Genomic DNA, 17,623 nt, shown 5'->3' with positions numbered 1-17,623 from the left:
AGCTAACCTCAGGAAGCCCATGTCCTCTTTGGTGAACAGCAACAAGCAGAGAGATGGCGAGAGGCAGTGACCACCCAAATGGCACGCTGCAGAGATGAGTAGCTTCTTGCAGAGGCCAGGCCAAATGTATTGTCCAGGTGTCTTCTAGATGACAGCCAGACCTTTTTTTTTTTCCTGCCTTTCTCTGAAGCCTTGGTGATGGGTGAGAGTGAGGACTGTAACCTCAGCTTCTGGGACCACAGGGTGAGGGATGATGGGGAAGTTTTGGGTTGTGTTTGAGCTGGCGTGAAGGAGGGAGGCAAAGAACTGCCACCTGGGGCCTGAGGAGGAGTATTTCCTGGGTGAGGGCGAGGGCAGCAGCAGGGAGAGGGGACTGGGGAGGGCTGAAGCAGCACCTCCCTGTGTGCGGGGCACAGCATCCCAGCATCTAACCCACCCTGCCAGCTTTAACACAGGAGCCTAGGGGTGAGAAGATTGCATTAGCGCTGCAGAAGAGAACATATGCTATCCCACATTGGCCTCTAGCTCTCTGAAGAGATTCCCACCTCTCCCATGCCCCTCTACTTCCCCAGCCCCAGGCACCTGCTGATGCTCAGGCAAAGGATGCTGTTGGCTCCTCCCCAATGCATCTTCCCGAGCTGCAGCTCTCCCAGCCCTAAACTACTTCCCCGCCTGAACATTTTGCTGATGGGGAATTGTGTTGGTACAGCACTGCCTCGCTCCCAGCAAGCGGCATCAGCCACAAATGCAGCACTTCCCAGCCAGGCGTAATCAAGGCATTCACAGCCTTTCTTTGGGTTACTTTTATCTTCCACTATTCCAAATTTTGCGCAGGCCCCTTGTTACCCTGGTGGTTAATAGCAGCTTCAAATGCAAATCCAACAACACAAGGGTGGTGAAATTGTGGTACACAAAGGAGCCGAGCTCCTGCGCCTGCCTTCAGTGCCTCGTCCCACGGCTGCAGAGGCAGGAGCAGCCCCAGCAAAGCACGAGCACAGCCCTGCAGCTGCCAGCAAAAGGGGGGCGTAGGGAGTCTCTCCGTGGGGGAGCTGCATTTCAGGGATGCACTGAAGCCAAAACTCAGGCTTTCTTGCTTTGTTAGAAGTTTACCTGTTTTTTTAATTTTTGGGGGGAGGGTAGTTATTGCCCAAAATAGCCTTTGTAATTGAGGCGCTTGTGAGCACAGCAGCATTTGGATTTGCAGGATCTACTATATGGAGCCCAGCAAATATGGGAGCTTCCCTGGCACCCAAGGGGGAAACAAGGGGCCCAGGGGCTTCACACTGCTGAATCCACATGATTATTGCTTGATTATTCTTTTTTAATCCATTACCTTGAGTATCTCCTTAGTCCCCAATCTCCAGAACATCATCCCAACACCCAGCTGCTCTGTACCACAGCACCGCACAGCTGCCACTGCTCTGCAGTGTGCCATGCTCCCCAACCATACTCGATAGCTTCTTCAGGACTCAGGCTATGAAAATAATCTGTGGCCTCCCGCAAGGCAGTGGTATGTTATTTGCGTGATGAGATTAGCTCAGGAGCCTGCAGCATCCCAGAGGAGGTGGATGTGGTATTGCGGACCCAACAAGGAGTGCTGCACCCAGCACCAGGCTGGGAGGGGTGCTGGGTGCTCATCCTTTCTGATGGAGGTCACGCAACCCTGTGGGGGAAGCGTACCAGATCTGGGCTGGACTTCTGTACAGCTTCTTCTCCAGCTATGGCTTTCCTGCCTGCAGCCCCCGCCCAGCCCGGCACTCCCTCCTTGCTTTAGGCACTGCGATGCGCTTGCAGGCAGCGTAGGCTTTGTGGTCTGTGCCGGCAGCAAGGGAGGCAATGTGTTTGCAGCAGCTTCAGAGCAATTATCTGGGGAAACGTGAGCATTTGCTGTGATGTATTCAAAGTCTGGGCTTGGGAAAAAGATATCAGCACCAGCATCAAGAAAAACTTAGCTGCAGAGTTTCCATTGTTTGTGGTCCACACTTTTAAGTAATTAGAAGAAATCTATTATAGAAAATCCTAATCCTACATTGGAAAAGGGGTGATTAAGAGACCCAAAGGATCGTTACCATTGGGGCTGGCCATGCCCATTGCCCCGGGCGGCCATGGCATGGGGCAGCCCCAGCAGCTCTGCACCTCGGCAGCAGGCATGGAGCCTCCACTTCGTACCCTGATCCCTCCTCTCCCCGCCGCCGAGGCAGCTGCCAGCCCAGGGAAGGACCTTGCTACTACTTTACCTGTAGGCCACTGTAATTTCCTGGGAGTATTCAGTACAAGGTGCTAACTGCATGCTAGAAAATACCGAGATATGTAATATCTTAGTGGATCCAGTGCCAGAGAGAGAGAAATGAGCCAGCACAACTACCACCGAATTTAGATGGAGGGTTCAAGTTTAAAACTCTTTAGAAGGGGGAACAAGTTTTGCAGTTTGCATGTGCCTAACGCTTGAAGCTCTTTGTCATTTCTACCTCGAGCCCAAATACAGTAGGTTATGCACCATAATGGTTTGTATTTTATAGTATCTTTTGTTTTGAATGTATAGGACATTATGGACAGTTCATTAATTACCGCTCACAGCGCCAAGCGAGTCAGGGACAAAACTGTCCTGCCTAAAGGGATGGAAGATCTGAAGCAAGAAAAACAAATTTTTATGAGCACACGTGAGCAGAAAAAAGACAGGGTCCTCCTCCCCACATCCCACCTTTAATCACCTTCAGTAAAATTAGGATGCAACTCCCAGCCATGCTGGTTAGAAGTTACCTCTCGGTTCACAATCAGTGATTTCAAAAATCCCACTAACTCTGAGAAATAGTTTCCCAGAGTTTTTGATCCCAGAGCTATCCGCTGCTTGAGCCAAGGACAGCCCACCCCAAAGTGCAGCTTCACACTCTCAGCTGTAGTATCAGTCAGGGTAAATATTTACAATATTCACTTCTTTGCAGAAAAAAAACCCATGATAATTTAGTTGTTGGGAAATGTGCAGTAATTTGCCATATAATTATGGGTTGGAGCAGGCAGCCAACACTTGCATAGCTTAAGTGAAATGTGAAATGCTGGTATTGGCACGGTGACGAGCAGTCCCGGCTCGAGGTCAGGCATGGTGCCGCAGGGAGGACGGGCACTCGCCCGGCCCAGGCCACCCACCTCGCTCCCCCCAGGCCGCTGCCTCTGGCTGCACAAACTCAGCTGTTGGTGGATTATTAGCTAGAAGATCAGACGTGGTTGCAATAAATTGGGAGTGTAGAAAAGCTCCCCAAACCCATCTGTGGAGCAGGAGCCTGCAAGTGTGCATGTGTCCATCTGTCCTGGGCACCGCGATGATGAATAGTTCAGGATCCCACCGTATTCCTGTTATTAAACCAGGTTTGATTCCTATGTAAAATGCATAAACAAGGATATTCCGTTGAAATTGGTGGGTTATATTTCTATTAACCCCTAAGAGTGGGTTATATGTTCCTATTTCAGCTAGATAGGAGCTGCAGCAGTCCATGCATCTCACGCTGAGGGTGGCTGGGGCTGGGGCAGCAGCTGGGTGCCCTTCACCCTTCTTCTTCCATGTACACAGCCCAGCCTTAGCAATAACCCCACATCAAGTACAGAAAATAATTTAAGGGATAATGAAAGCAATGAGTTCAGGCTGCAATTTTATTGGCAGGAGTCCCCCGCTGCTGAAATGTCATTTCACTCTTCAGATAACGGGACAGAAATTTCAGCTCTTCCAGCCCTGAGTCGAGCAGCGGGAGCTGAGAGAAGCATTAGCCTCCTGGCGACGGGCTAATTGCTCCATCCGACTTTCTATTAATAAGTGTTGTCCGTGGGAGAGAGTGGACCTGAAAGGAGCGGGGGGCTCAGCTGCTGCGGCGAAGCTTCAGGCATCCAGGGTCCCAGCTGGGCTCCATGCAGGAGGGGTGAGGATCCTCCGGGCAGTTTAATTCATTTCCAGGCTCCAGGGCACGTCTGGGATTGCCTCAAACCGTATCACCGGGCAAAGCTTCAGGGACGGGTCCTGGTGCAAGCCAGAGCGATGCACCTGCCCGGCAGCACCGTGGGGAGCAGAGCCTGGCCCGGCCACCGTCATCAAGAATGCCATAATTTGCCATCAGCTTTAATTAAAAAGAGAACGAGCTCTTTTATGGAGTTCACAGCACGGTTACCTTCCTCGGGTTTTTTTCTTATGATGCTGGAAACCTACCCTGCCTTCCATCACCAGACAGGCTTGCAAGCTGGGAAATGCTGCCAAAAGCGTGAGCTCCAAACATGGCTTGCACTGCTTTAGCTAGAACCAGCCGGTGCTGTCCCTGTTCCCAGAGCTGTTCAAGTGGCATTTCCCACCAGGAAGGGCGTGCATTAGGATGGAGACATATTTTTGTTTAGTAAATCAGATGAATGCTAATTAATATAGCCACAACGGTGTTACTTTGAAAGCGGCAAGTCATATAGGAGGAAAGATAGAAGTCCAAAAGGATAAAAAGTCATGACATATTAATGATTGAAAATGTATGCTGGAGCTGGCAGAACAGAAAGTATTATGAATAATTCAAATGAGACAGGATTTCCCTTGCAAGGTCGAGGCATGTGAAAGGGAAGGCTTTTGGAAAGAGCAGCATTATATTCTCCTGGCGTTGCGGAGAGATCTCCATCCATCCAGAGGGTTAAGACAAGTTCAAGCATCTTCTAGTTGTTCGGAGAGGAGATTATATTGGAAACGATTGGCACCACGGCTCTTTTGGCGGGACATGACAGCTGCTGGGAAGAGTTAAGCCGGAATCTTTGATGCCAAGTGAATTAAAAGTCTATTTTTCAACTCAGCTGACAAGTCCCGGAGGAATGGCCACCGGCAGGCAGGGGAAGGAGGGAACGGAGCTGTAGGCAGCCGGTGCAGGGTTCTGCCTGGCCCGACAAGTGCCTGGGATCTCTCGCAAAATGGCTTGAAAGAGGAGCCCGGCGCAGAAGATGAATGTGAGTACACTGCAAATTGGATGCTTTGGGGCTATGCTCTGCCTTCAGGCTGGCTGGTCTCTGGGGTTTTTAGCCACCTCCCTAGAAACACAGTTCAGGAGACAGATCCTTCAAATAAAGCCCGATCTGAATGCCCAAAAGCGCGACTGCCCGCCTGATTGCCACCTTACAGGCAGTGCTGCAAACTGTAATGCAGTAGGAAAACCTGAGCCTTTTTGGTACAACGCGGGTAGAAGTGGGGAAAAAAAAATCCTGTACCTTGTCCGAAGGAGCTCGGACACAGCAGAATTCCTATAGGCACTGGGGAAAAAGCTAAAGGATAGTAAAGAACTTGTGTTTCTGATTTCAGAGCTCCAGCTCTGCCTGAGCCCACCTCTTGCTGCTTTTCAGCAGCTTGCACAGACAACAGGGGAGATGCAGCAAAATGTATTAGCCTAGTGCTCTGCATAATCAAGTGTATTGCACCTTCCAGTCTGCCGTTCAGCAGCCTGAAATGTTCGTGGGTGCATCTTATATTAATCTGCAGTAGCAACAGCTACAACGGCAAATCTACTGGATCCTTGAGAGAGATTCTAATTAATCCTAAATTAATATTTTTAATCTTAATTTGATTTATTTGATGAATTTTGCATGGACTGCTTTTTTCTTGAGGAGTATATCAAGGGCAGTTGAAAGGTTTCTTGGTGTGACCTTAAGCTAGCTTTTGTGTCTGGAAATTTTAAAGGAAATTATTCCAGCACCATTTTTAAGGTGTGGGTGTAAGTGAGGTGCTGCAAGTATCTAACTGCCTCACAGGAGCCTTTTGGGACTTGGATATCTCATTGCAGCACATTCTGCTCGGGACAGGCGAAGATCTACCTGCGATCCCCAAGCACGAGAGGCTGCAGATGTTATATTTGGTGTTTGGCTGGGATTGTGACTCAGCATCTTGAAACAAGCTGCTTCCCCCGGGGGGCTGTGCAGTGAGGGGCCGGAGGCAGGTGGGAGCCCACGGTCGGGTCCGTGGGGCGCTCTGGGGGCTGGTGGGGTGTGCAGCCCCAGCTCCGGGGGTCCCTCCCTTGTCTTTTGCAGCAGGCTCTGGCTCCAGATGCTGCTCTGCACCAGGGGAACCCCTGTTTCCCCACAGCAGGAGGGAAGGGGCCGTTCAGTGCAGATACAATGGCGACAGGGTGGCAGCAGAGAAACCACCTGGGGATGGGCAGAGCAACAAGCTGTGCCCAGGAGAGGGGGTGTCCAGCCCAGGCTGGGGGGTGCTGGGCAGGCAGCCCCCCACCTGCTCTGCTTTGAGTCCCTTTGTTTTGACAAGGTGTGTATTTGGCTCCGTTCAGCAGGGTATCAATGCTCAGGGCTCTTAAAAATGAGTAAATTGGGTCTTTAGTGTCTCAGAGGGGCTTCAGAGCAGCTGAGGTCCCATGGGAAAACCCAGTGTACAGGTGCTGCTGGCCACTCTGCCGTGAGCCATAGGAGTGATATTTAATTTGTTTTAATGACTCGGACAAGACATGTTCATATAACCATGCTCTCAGTAGCAGCTGGACCATTCTGAGTGAAATTCATTGATCGGAAAATGTGGCTCCAATCTCACTCATGGCAAAAATGATTTTGCCTGTGCTGCGCACCGCTGGCTTCTCCAGCCCGGGAAATCCAGTGGCAGCCCCTGGCATGGCCAGCCCTCCATGACCAGGAAAATTAGAATAACTTTTACAGGGAGGGGAGGAAACAGCCCTGTGAGACTGAGCCCTGGCAGAACTGTACATGGAGGAGAAGCCACGCCAGAGGAGAAGTGATGCTGTACATGGAGGAGAAGCCACGCCAGAGGAGAAGTGATGCTGTACATGATGCTGTACTTGCCTACTGCCTGGAAAAATCATGTGTACCCTCAGGGAGCAGCCTGCACATCACTCCTCTCCATGTGTGATCCCTGGAAAGCTACATGCACACAACCTGCAGAAACATGGGAGCTCCCGGGCTGTATTTCAGCAAAAACCTGAGGGGTGAAGGCTGCAAAACTGAGCTCTGGTCCTGAGTCTCTGCAAACCTGCTGTGTACTCTGGGGAAATGGCATTTCTCAGGCTCCTGACAGCATGACTTGTCCCTGCTCCTGCTTTGTCCCCAGTTCCTCTGTGCTCTTACCCCTGGAACAGACAATCCTCAAGCATTTTCTAGAGCAGGTGAGCTGCAGAAAGGGACAGCTGTTGCTCCCCAGTAATGGTTAGCGTCCCTCGGAAATGGGCTGGAGATGCCCCGGGGCAGAACAGCAGTGCCACTGTCTGGGGTGTCATGCCTAGGGTGGAGAGGGAGAAGATGTGATGCTCCCTCTGCCCAAGCCGAGAGACAGCCCTGAGGGAGCTGTGGGAGGAGGTGGGCAATGCTCCTCCATCTGCCCCAGCCCCACACACCAGGTCTGTCCGGAGTTGTTAATGACAGCAAAAAGGCAAAGGAGCCGGCTGGGAAAGTCATTCCTAATTGGATCTGTAGGCAGCTATCACTGTCCGCCTCTGCCTCTGACCTCCTTAAACAGGATCCCGAGGAGCACTGAGCACACAACCACACTAATAAGCTTATACTCTTGAAAAGGGAAGAGCCGGTGCGGTGTGCTGTCTGTCGGTCCTGCCTCAGCCTTGAAGGTGTTTTTCCTCCCAACCCCGCAAGAATTATTTTAATTCTTTCTAGACCCCAGCATCCAAGAGCTGCGCACTTATTAATTCCCATTCAATTAATAGCTCCTCTAATCTCATTCTGAGGCTAATCTCTTTCCAATTGTGTTGCAACATAAGAATTACACGCTTTTTGTTCCGACGAATGTGATAAGGGGAGGAAGCTGCCTGCATGAGGAGCTGCAGGCAGACCTGCCTGGGCACACGTGCCTGCCCACACTCCTGCCTTGTCCAGTTTTTCCCACAGAGCCTCCAGGCACAGGAAATATGGGAAAAGCAGCTTCTGGAAAGAAGTGCTTTCTTCAGCCATCCTTGTAAGGCATCCATGTCTTCAGAGCTGGGTAGCCTGAGCAATTCTTTTCACTGCAGCAAACCCTGGGCTGTCAGAATTGCACCTTCTTGGGTGCCAGCAATATTCCTGTTTCCCTCCGCCCAAAGAGTTACAAAAAAACCAAAGCAGAATTGGGGAAAATCTCCTTCTGCAGTATGTAACAATCTTGAGCAATTTTAAAAGCATTTGGGACAAAGCAGATTATTTTTAAGCATCGTGTCCCTTTAGAGCCACACACAATTTTATCTGGCAGTCCTGTGGAAAAGCGCTGGTTTGTGCCTGCTGAAGCAATTCTCTATTTAATGTAGCCAGCCTCTTTTATCTTAACCACGTTCTCATTACTTATGGGGTTTCACTGTTAAATGGAAAAGCTATCAAGTGTGCTAAAACATAGGAGTTATTCAAGAAGCAGCAAGACAGGAGTGCCGAGGTGCAGGGCAGGGTGGGACCAGCTGGGTGGCAGCCAGGGTGGGTGCAATGGGTCCCTCTCCCCGGCTGGGCTGGGGGGAGGCAGCGGGGGATGCTGCAGCGGCAGTCCCGTCTTGTCTTGTACGTTTGGCAGGGGGTGGTTCTTCTTGCATTTTCCCAGAGGAAAATCTTTGAAAAATACCAAATTCTGTGTTTCAAACAAGACTTTCCTTTGAGGGCCATGCAACTTTGACACTCCAGAAATTGCATTCACACAAACCAAGGTACTCCGCATCCCTCTGTTTGAAAGACTCAGGTGTAGATTAAGTGTTGGCTTGGAAAAGTGGCAAGGGTTAGCTTCCCACTTAAAAATCATGTTGATGTAGAAGCAATACTTGAGCTGTATTTTGTGGAGGGTTTGACACTTATAGATGGGAAAGGGGTTCGGTTTGGGGGGCAAAGTGAAAGCTCAGCTCCAATCACACCACCAGCTCTCAGAGAAGACACCTTGGGGCCATTTCCAGACCTGCCGCCTCCAGGGAAAAGCAGCTTTGGGCTTTCAGGAGCATGTCCCAAGCCCTGGTTTTACGGGGGTGTCTGTGGTGAGCCCCAGCACAAGCAGAGGCACTGGGGACTGGTCCTCACCACACTGGGGTGGCCGTTGGGGTCTGTCCTCCATCACAAGGATAGTGCTGATTCAGTGCTGCTTTCAAGGCATTAATTTTTTTTTTTTTTCCCTGTGAGTTATTTTAGGACATCTCCTTTCTCCCAGCCCAAGCAGCCATGCACTAAGCATGCTCAATCCTCCCTCACGTAATTAATAACAAAACCTCCAGCAAGGCTTAGCCACTGGTGTTAATTGGAGCGCAGCACGGGTGATGGCAGCCGGCGCCAGCCCCGCTAAGAGGATTATTCACTTTCTGTTTCACCGACTTCCAGTTCCAGTGGGAAAACCGGCAGCATGAGGCCACTGCCGAAGCCCGGGCTGCAGTATGAGCCTTGGGGACCTAAACATCCACAGCAGTGATGTGCTATGCTGCCCTACCATGTATATAGTCTGGGGCGGTCCTGGGAGTTAACTTTAGGTTTTTTCTTCTCTACCTTAGCTCTACTACCCGGCTTTCTTGCAGAGAAATGCAAATGTTGGTCCCACACTTTCTTGCAGCACAGTCAGAAATACCCAGCCCGCCCACTTTGCAGCTTAGGAATAGCTGAAGATGGAGTTGCTGCCTTGTGAGGGTCCTGTGAAATAAACAGATAAAGCTCACATGAGCTAGATTAAACCTACCACTTCAGAACTCCTGCGCTCAGTATGGTCATTATTAAGGCATTTAAACAGATTCAGTTGGTTTGTTCAAGATATTATCCTGGAATGACCGTAGGGAACTGAATCTGCTGTCGGGGAGCCAGCCTCTCAGATGCAGCGTAACCCTGATGCCAATTGCTGAGCCAAAATAGCAGCACCTCGAGCTCAGTTTTCTGTCTACATCTTGAAGCCTTGCTGGGAACAGGACTAGGGGGAGATGCCTTCAGCAATAACATCTCTCTCCATCACACTGAGTGATTTTCTTCTTTGCTGCATCACAGGGCTCAGGTCGGGGAATACGGAGAGCTTGTCAGTGATAATCCTCTTTGTGGCTGCAGGCAGGAGACCTCTTGCCCCACGGACTCAGATGAAGTTAAAGGACTATATCGCCTGTCACCATACCTTATGCGAAAGGCAGCATGCTGTTGAGTTTACATAGCACATGTTGGCCGAGGCAGTGTCCCTGGCACATCTTGCAGCCTCCAGCTCCCTGTCCCCAGGACTGGAGAGGATCTGCTTTCCCATCCCAGCACGGGGAAGCTCGGAGCTCAGGCTAATGGCCCACACCCTGCCAAAGCTGTAGTCTAAAGACCTGGAAATTACCCCTGTGCACCAATAATCCAGCCTTTTAATACGTACCATGTTGTTCCCTCTGTGATAGCATAGATCGGTCTTGTTCTGTGCTGCTGCGTCTGCCAGGGTATCGCTGGTGAATAAGCAGCCAGGAGCTGGCAATGACATTGCTTTGTGCCTGAAGCTTTGCCTAAGTGGGTTACAGCCTGCGACTAGCGATACCTCTGTTTAAACAGCGCACATATCAGAAATAGATCTTTTCTCTAGAGTAATAGGTCGTGGCAATTTGCTTTCTATTTTTTGCTGTCCTACCCTGGCATTTGTGCGCCAAGTTTGGCAGCATCCCTCTGACCTGCTGCTCGATAGCGGGAGCTTCCAGAAACAGAGCTTTTCGATTTTTGATTTTTTCATTGGGGATGGAGGGTGTGAGAGGGGGAAATGCATGTTTCTCTGTCCCTGCAAATGGTGGGGTCCTTCTGCCATGGAAAGGGCTTTGGCCTGATGCCACAGGCAAAGGGAGAGGTTGGGAAGATGCCCCACCCAGGCAGGGCAGCAGAGCCACGGATGCCTGGGACCCTCCAGAGTGCCCCAGCCTTCAGCTCCACCTGCGAGAACTTACGGTTCCCTAACCTTATTTAAATGCACTTTGACAAGGGTTTCTGCACCCGTTCTCTGCGATGGAAAATGGCTTTATGGGACCAGTGGGAGCGGGGACTGTTGGTACCCTTGTCCTTTCCGCTGTCGCCAGTGCCAGTGACTTCCCTGCGTGCTTTCCTGCGCCCCTTAGCTGCCTGTAGGCAATGCTTTCACCCTGCAAAATTGTGATGGTTTGTTTCAGTTGTTAAATTCAGCCTCAAAGACATCCCTCATTTCACCTGGCTTTTACCTGAGCACCCACCCAGTGAGCCCTTGGCAGGGATGGAGCTGCCTTCCCTCCCACCAGACACCAGTAAAGGGGATTATCCCTGAGCCTTCCCCAGGGCAGGGGACAGGCTCTGGGTCAGCAGGAGCTCCTTAGGCTGGCAAGCACAGGTAGGATCCTGGGAAGGAGCAAAACAAGCCAGGCTCTTGCTTACGAGGGTAAGGTTGCTCACCGTGGCTGTAGGACAAGGCTGTGCCCATTATTTTGTTTACTTGCTTCGTCGCTTCAATTTCCAGTGCACAGATATTAAATAAGACTCCTTTGAGGAGAGGAAAATAAATTCTCTTGGAGAATTATGTTCCAGGAGATCCTATAGAGAAAACAATAAATTCATCAGATACATTTTGTAAAAACAATTAAAAATAATTTAACTTGACACCAGTAGTGTTAAACAAGATTAAGAAAAGCTGAAAACATGGGCTCACAGTTTAATAAGATAATTATATTCAATACCTATCCTTTTCACCTTTTCTGGCTGAGATTGCAGAATATTCCTACTACTACCTGCACCCCATGCATGCTCCCACTTCCATCTTTTCTTAGGGAATAAGGCTCCTGGGGTGAACACACTGCCCATCTGCACTGGGGATTTGCTGCCAGCCCAGCTGCAGCTGCAGTACGCCAACAGCCATCTCACCGGTCATCCCAGCTCCAGGGAAGCTGTCTGGTTGGCATCACGCAATAAATTATAGATGATATAAATTGAATTGCAGAACAGGAGCCGTGGCTCTTGCAGCAGCTCCTGTCTCTGGCACTGGGTCATGCAGGCACAGCACCCACCCTAGCTTGTTCCTCCATGCTTCCTTGGGTGCTACCTCTGCCCATGGCTCGGGGCTGGGGAGGTGCCATCTCCCTTGGCAGAAACCAATGGCCAGCAGAAGAAAGATCATGAGCTCCACCATGCATGCAGCAAATGTTCGCCTGCTCCCTCGTTGTGATTTTGGGGCTGGAAAAGCCACAAAACGGGGCCGTTTGCCAGAGCAAAGCCCCGCACTCAAAGGCAATCAGCTGAAAAGAGCAGTGAGTGATGGAACCAAGGCAAGACAAAGCACGTACAGTTGCTTTCAGGCTAATATGTAGATTTATGCAGAAAACAAATATAAAGAGCTGCATCTGTTGCAAGCAAAGTATAATTCATCATCAGGCAAGAGGGCTTGTTTCCTCACAGCTACATTTGCTGTAGTTACATATTTTATTTTCCCTGGTTTTGCGTGTCATGTGGGAGGTTTTGGGTTTTTTGAAGTTACCTTTCTTTCTTTGAATACAGATGAGTACCAAAATACTTCCCAGTGCTGGGTGACCAGATTGCTAATGTGGTACATTAGAAATCTATGGCCATCAGCTCTTTGGTATGTTTTGCAAAACCAAGCAGGTAAAAAGCCAGTGATCAGCCTTTGAATGAGTGCAGAGCTGTTAGGTGTGATAACAGATAAGGTTTTCCTGGCCTTTCCATATTTGCAATCTGTTTAGTCTTCTGCAACCCAAGGGATGACGGAGGGAAAGCTTTCAAACTGAAATTTGCCCTCTAACAGGCGGCTGTTAAGCATGCACATATATTTTGGAAAGCAATTCTCCTTTGGTGCTTGAAAGGAATCTGTGACCGTGCAGCTGCAGGTTCTGACACCCTTTGCTGCCTTTTTGGGCTCTGCCATTGTCCTTGCTGCTATGGGGCTGCCCCACGGGCGCAGCATCCCGAGCCAGGTTTTGGGGATAACTGCAGGGAGATGCTTGGGGAGGCTGCTGGCTCTGTCCCAGGCCACAAGAAATGGGTCTGTGGTCTCAGTGATGCCCTTGCGAAGATGAGATGGCTCACTCTGTCATCAGCTGAAGCAGAAAGGGAGAGCAAAGAGGGGAGACACGGACACACACACCCCCAGTGCGCACTGCGGGCATCCCACTGACCAGCCCATGCCACCTGGCACCGTGCTGCCTCTAGCAAAATAAATGCTAGGAAAAGCTGTGGAGGAGAAGGCCGTGCAGGGAGTTTGGTCTCATCCCTGAAACTGAGAGGAAAGGGAAAAAAAAGCAAACTCAAAACAGTTCATCCTTAGCCTGTTTATTGAACTGTTATGTTAATATTGCATTGCTGCGAATGGCTGTATTAAGCATATCATAAATCACTAGAGAAAAGCAAAGCAGCGGTATGTACTGCTGTAAACCTGAACTGCATCTAAATGTATATGGGCTCGTAAAGATGCAGAGACAAAGAAATAACAAAAGATAATTGCCCTTGACTGGAAACTGGGAATCAGCAACAGTTGTAGGCTCAAAATTAAATGGTAATTGAGCAGATTGATGGAACCAGATCCCACCCTTTGAAGGGCACCTGCAGCAGTATCTCTTTCAGCAGTAATTAACTGCACCTTCCCCTCTCCTGGTGCAGAGGTTCCCTCCATGTCCCCAGCTGTGGCTGCTTTAGGCTGGGTTTATTTATGTGTAGCCTGCATCCGCCTCTGAGCTGAGCTGAGCAGTGAAGGGATGGTAAAACTCCTTGGTATGTATTCGTCTTGGGAAGAAATTGCGTGACTGTGCAAGGACTAGCCTAACTATTTCTCCAAACCATTTTCTGGGACTCTCATTTAATAGGGTTGGGCAAGAAATGATTCACTGTAAGATATTTACAGTCCCAGAAAAAAATTCTCAGCCCTAAATCAGGCAGTGGGCTGGATCATCTGGGGTGCACAAAAAGTTGGGAGAAATTCCTGAATGTTGGTTCTTGCTCTAAACGTGACCAGTCCCAACTCAGCCAGCTGGGATGAAATCTGCTGCGATACTGGCCGAGCGCAGTCCTCCCTGGTTTTGTTAATAATTACTTTCCAGCCCCAGCTATGATACCCAAAGGCTCCTGAGGCAGATATCGCTCTCCTCATTGAAAATTAATTAAGGGGCTGATTCCATCCCCCTGGTCCCATAGCCCTTGCCCCACACATCTGTGGGGCAGCAGCAGTTCTACCCAAAGGATCGTGGGCAGGAGGGGTTTCTGTGCAGAAACACTGCATAAACCTTCTCCGCACATGTTAAAATCTGTGAGTTAATGCATTTAGTAACCAACATAAATATTAAGATGCAGCAGCACTGTTGTGGACTCGTGCATTTGAAGTATTTCAGCTATTTCCCTACCCGCATTCCTTACCCACATGCCTGTGAAACCAGTTTATAAAAGGGCATTTTTTTCCCCTACAGCTTGATGATTGCACCGAATTCCAGAGGCCTTTTGACAGATAAGGAGGATCCCTGTTGACCTTGCTTTTTGTTTACCAGCCCTCCTGTGCCTGCCGGAGGGGAACTGGCACAGGGAAGCAGCCCTGGCAGGCTGGATAACAGAAGGAAAGAGGAATTCCTAACCTCACGAGTGTCAGTCAACCCCAGCCACGTGTCCTTGTTGGAAAAATAGGGGATAGCAGACATAATTCTGGCTTGGCTGAGACGAGGAGGAGAAGGAGGGATGATGATCAGGTTTCTAAGGTACCAAGCACATCTGCATCAACCCATCTCAGCTTCCCAGTCCCCAAGATGGCACATGCTTCACCCGAGGACAGCGGGACAGTCAGATGCGTCAGATGCGTTGGGTGGTGTCGTGCTGGAGGGGATGGGCATGGCCAGGGCAGGCTGGAGGAGATGGACATCCACACCAGGAGGAGTTGAAGGAGAAGGGATAATCAGAACTCTTCACCTGGAGATAACCATTATCCAAGCAGTCCTTGGGGAATGCTGGCACCGGACTGGTAATAACTTAATTGCAACCCATTTACTCCTTGAAGGGTATTTTTGGTAATTGCCTTTAAATGCACCTTTGTTAAAGCAATGAGGCAGAATTCACTTCCTACTGATTTCAGCATAATTTCAGTTTAAACATATTCAGGTGGTAATCCTCGCCTTGCTGAAGCAGTGATAAACCCTCTGGTGTGTGTATCAGCACATTTCACAGTATTTGGGAATAAAATTAGTTATCCTGGCTGGCGCCGCTTTGGTCTCCTGAATGACAGATCTCAAGAGATTTCATCCCTTTTCTGTTCTACTATACTAAAATGGTCAAGAAATAATTTTAATTTAAGGGGATTTTTTTCCTTCCTTGCTTTCTCCTTCATAATCCACTGAGAAGCAGAAAGGCATGGTGAGTGCTGCTGAAAACGGAGGTGTGCCCTTTCTTCTTCCTTCCCCACCGTTACCTTTTTGAGTATTCCCCAGACGTCAGACTGTGAATTTGTCGTTGAGTTTGGTCAGAGATGCATATAAAAAGAGTTAAATTAGATATGTAAGAGAGGCTGTTTGAAAAGCTCGCCCCTTTTCATCCACTTGGTTCATTCATCCTCCATCCTGCAGCAAATTATTTAGAGGAAAACCAGTTTGGGCAGGACCATCTTCTTTATTCTCCAATTTGTACAAAGGGTGGGAGGCGAGGTGGTCTTCGCAGGTGTGTTAGGACACCAGTAATGGCCATTTGTGCAGCCTTTATACTGTCGCAGCAGCATTGGTGTGGCCATCGTAGACAGCAGCAGCCACAGTCCCCGTGCTGCGAGCCCAGTGGGGTGGAGAAGAGCTACGGGGGGTCTGGGGTCCTCTGGGCCTCGGCGAGGGAAGCCCTGGCAGAGGATGAGCCATCCCGGCAGCTTTTCTTGCTGCAAGAATTGAATACCAGTATGGGGAACTGGTGCCTGACAGAGCCAAAAAAGATGAAAACAACCTAAGAGGGCATTAGTTCTGAGACACTGCCGTTATCCCTCTCCTCCGCCTCTGTTACCTCCTCTGACAGCAGAGGAGCTTTAATGAGAGCGTAATCACTCAGACTCTTGCTGCCTCGTGTGATTTCCCTCCCCCCTTATCCCCCCTCTAAATTAAGCAAAGGATTAATTTGCTAAATTTAAATAGTTAAACCTGCAAATCCAAACGGCAATGCACAAAAACAATTGCCGCAAAGGTTTTGCTGGCAGCCGCGTACACTGCGCTGTGCCGTGGCCCCCAGCTCCCCCAGGGAGGCTGCAGCTGCCCAGGGAGGGATGGAGCTGGCCAGCCCCCATCTCCATGCCCCACCAGGCTGCCGGTGAGTGCCTCATCCTGTTAGTTTTTAAAGGAAATGGCATTATTTTATGTGTTTTGTGTGTTTCGTTTGTTGCTGGAGTCTCGTTGCAGAGTTGCACAGGGCTGGCTGGGAAACATGGAGCCATGCAGCATCCTTGTGCTTCTAAGTCCCAAAGCCAAACCATCAGGGTTTTCTGGCCTATGATAGGGATAACCCGAGTGTGCAGGGACTGCGGGATGTTATCTGTGATTTTTGGAGGGGAGACACCCTTTGATGTATGAATAAGCATTTAGTAAAATCAGTAAAAAAATGTTTGAAATACGAGTTGCAGTGCCAGTTTATCTCAAACGCGGCGAGTCAGCAGCACGCAAGGGCATTTGGTTGCTCGAGGTTTTAAAAGTTTGTGAAGGTGCTGAGGACCACACTGCACAGGGCTGGAGCTGTAGCAGCGGTCTGGATGTGCACCCACTCTTCTGAAATATTTATCCCTCTGAAGGGATCACAGAATTTCTGTTCTGATCTGTAGACTGCTTTCAAGCATTTTCATCACGAGGCTCTTCCCCTGCTACTCTCAAGCCAAAGCAATCTCGTTTTCTTCCTTTTCTGGTTTTATTTACTGGTTGTGGATGTATGCTGCCAGCCCCAGGAGTCACGCAGCACTTAAACAGGGCTCAAATTCTCCCTATAACCAAAGCACTGAGCAAAACCCCATCCCAGGCTGCTCCCAGAACAGCAGAAATCCCATGAGGTGGGAAAATTACAGGTGAGAACTTGTGGTCAGTAGAATAACAGATAGGGCAGGTAAAAAATAATACAAGGCATTGGTGCCTGGCTGCATGGCTGAGCAAGGGACAGCAGAGGCGCGGGTCCTGCCTGCAGCAGTGAGGACAGCTGATGGAGGGAATAGCACCTCTGCCACGGGTGTATTTATAAATGCATTATAGTCATCACTTCTGTATGAGTGATACATCCCTTTTCCCAGCAGCATTTGAGCTTAAATTTGACCTTTTTTCATTCTGCCGCCTACTCTGATGTCTGTGGGAATTATTTTAGAGGCACCAGTCTGCCAAATCGGTTGTATCTGGGACTCTCAGCATCACCTGGGCAAATAGTTAAATAACACCAGCTGCAGCTGAACACAACGAGAGGAATAGTCCAACGTCCCCAAGTCGTGCTTCCATCCTCCTGCAGTTGTCCCTGGCACCTCTGGTAGCTAGTGGTGGGACCTTGGTGCAGCTTGTCCTGTGCTCTGCCATGTGCTGCAAGACATCCATGGGAGGCTGGCACGGCACGGCACGGCATGGCCCATCTCGGGCAGGCAGCAAGCCAGGGCTGTCTTGCACAGGAGTTTGCTAAACCTCTCCAGTAGAGCTCAGAAAGCGTGAGTGGTTCCTCCCAGCACCAGCTGGGGGCTAGGCTGGCTGCGGGGGATTAATCAAGCAAAGGG

The 17,623-nt window shown here is 49.8% G+C and overlaps 1 protein-coding gene across 1 annotated transcript in view; it reads left to right on the top strand.

Moving 5' to 3' along the window:
- The first annotated feature begins 4,846 nt into the window (after positions 1-4,846).
- Positions 4,847-17,623, top strand: part of SCHIP1 (schwannomin interacting protein 1) — a 58,758-nt gene continuing 45,981 nt past the window's right edge. Inside the window, exon 1 of the mRNA XM_055817288.1 lies at positions 4,847-4,959. Coding sequence (XP_055673263.1) covers positions 4,954-4,959 — 6 coding nt within the window. The 5' untranslated portion in view covers positions 4,847-4,953. The remainder of the gene's footprint in view (positions 4,960-17,623) is intronic.

Source organism: Falco peregrinus, chromosome 12, assembly GCF_023634155.1.
Source record: "Falco peregrinus isolate bFalPer1 chromosome 12, bFalPer1.pri, whole genome shotgun sequence".
In the NCBI taxonomy this organism is placed as follows: domain Eukaryota; kingdom Metazoa; phylum Chordata; class Aves; order Falconiformes; family Falconidae; genus Falco; species Falco peregrinus.
Note: the sequence above shows the minus strand (reverse complement) of the source record. Positions and strands in the feature narration are given on the sequence as shown.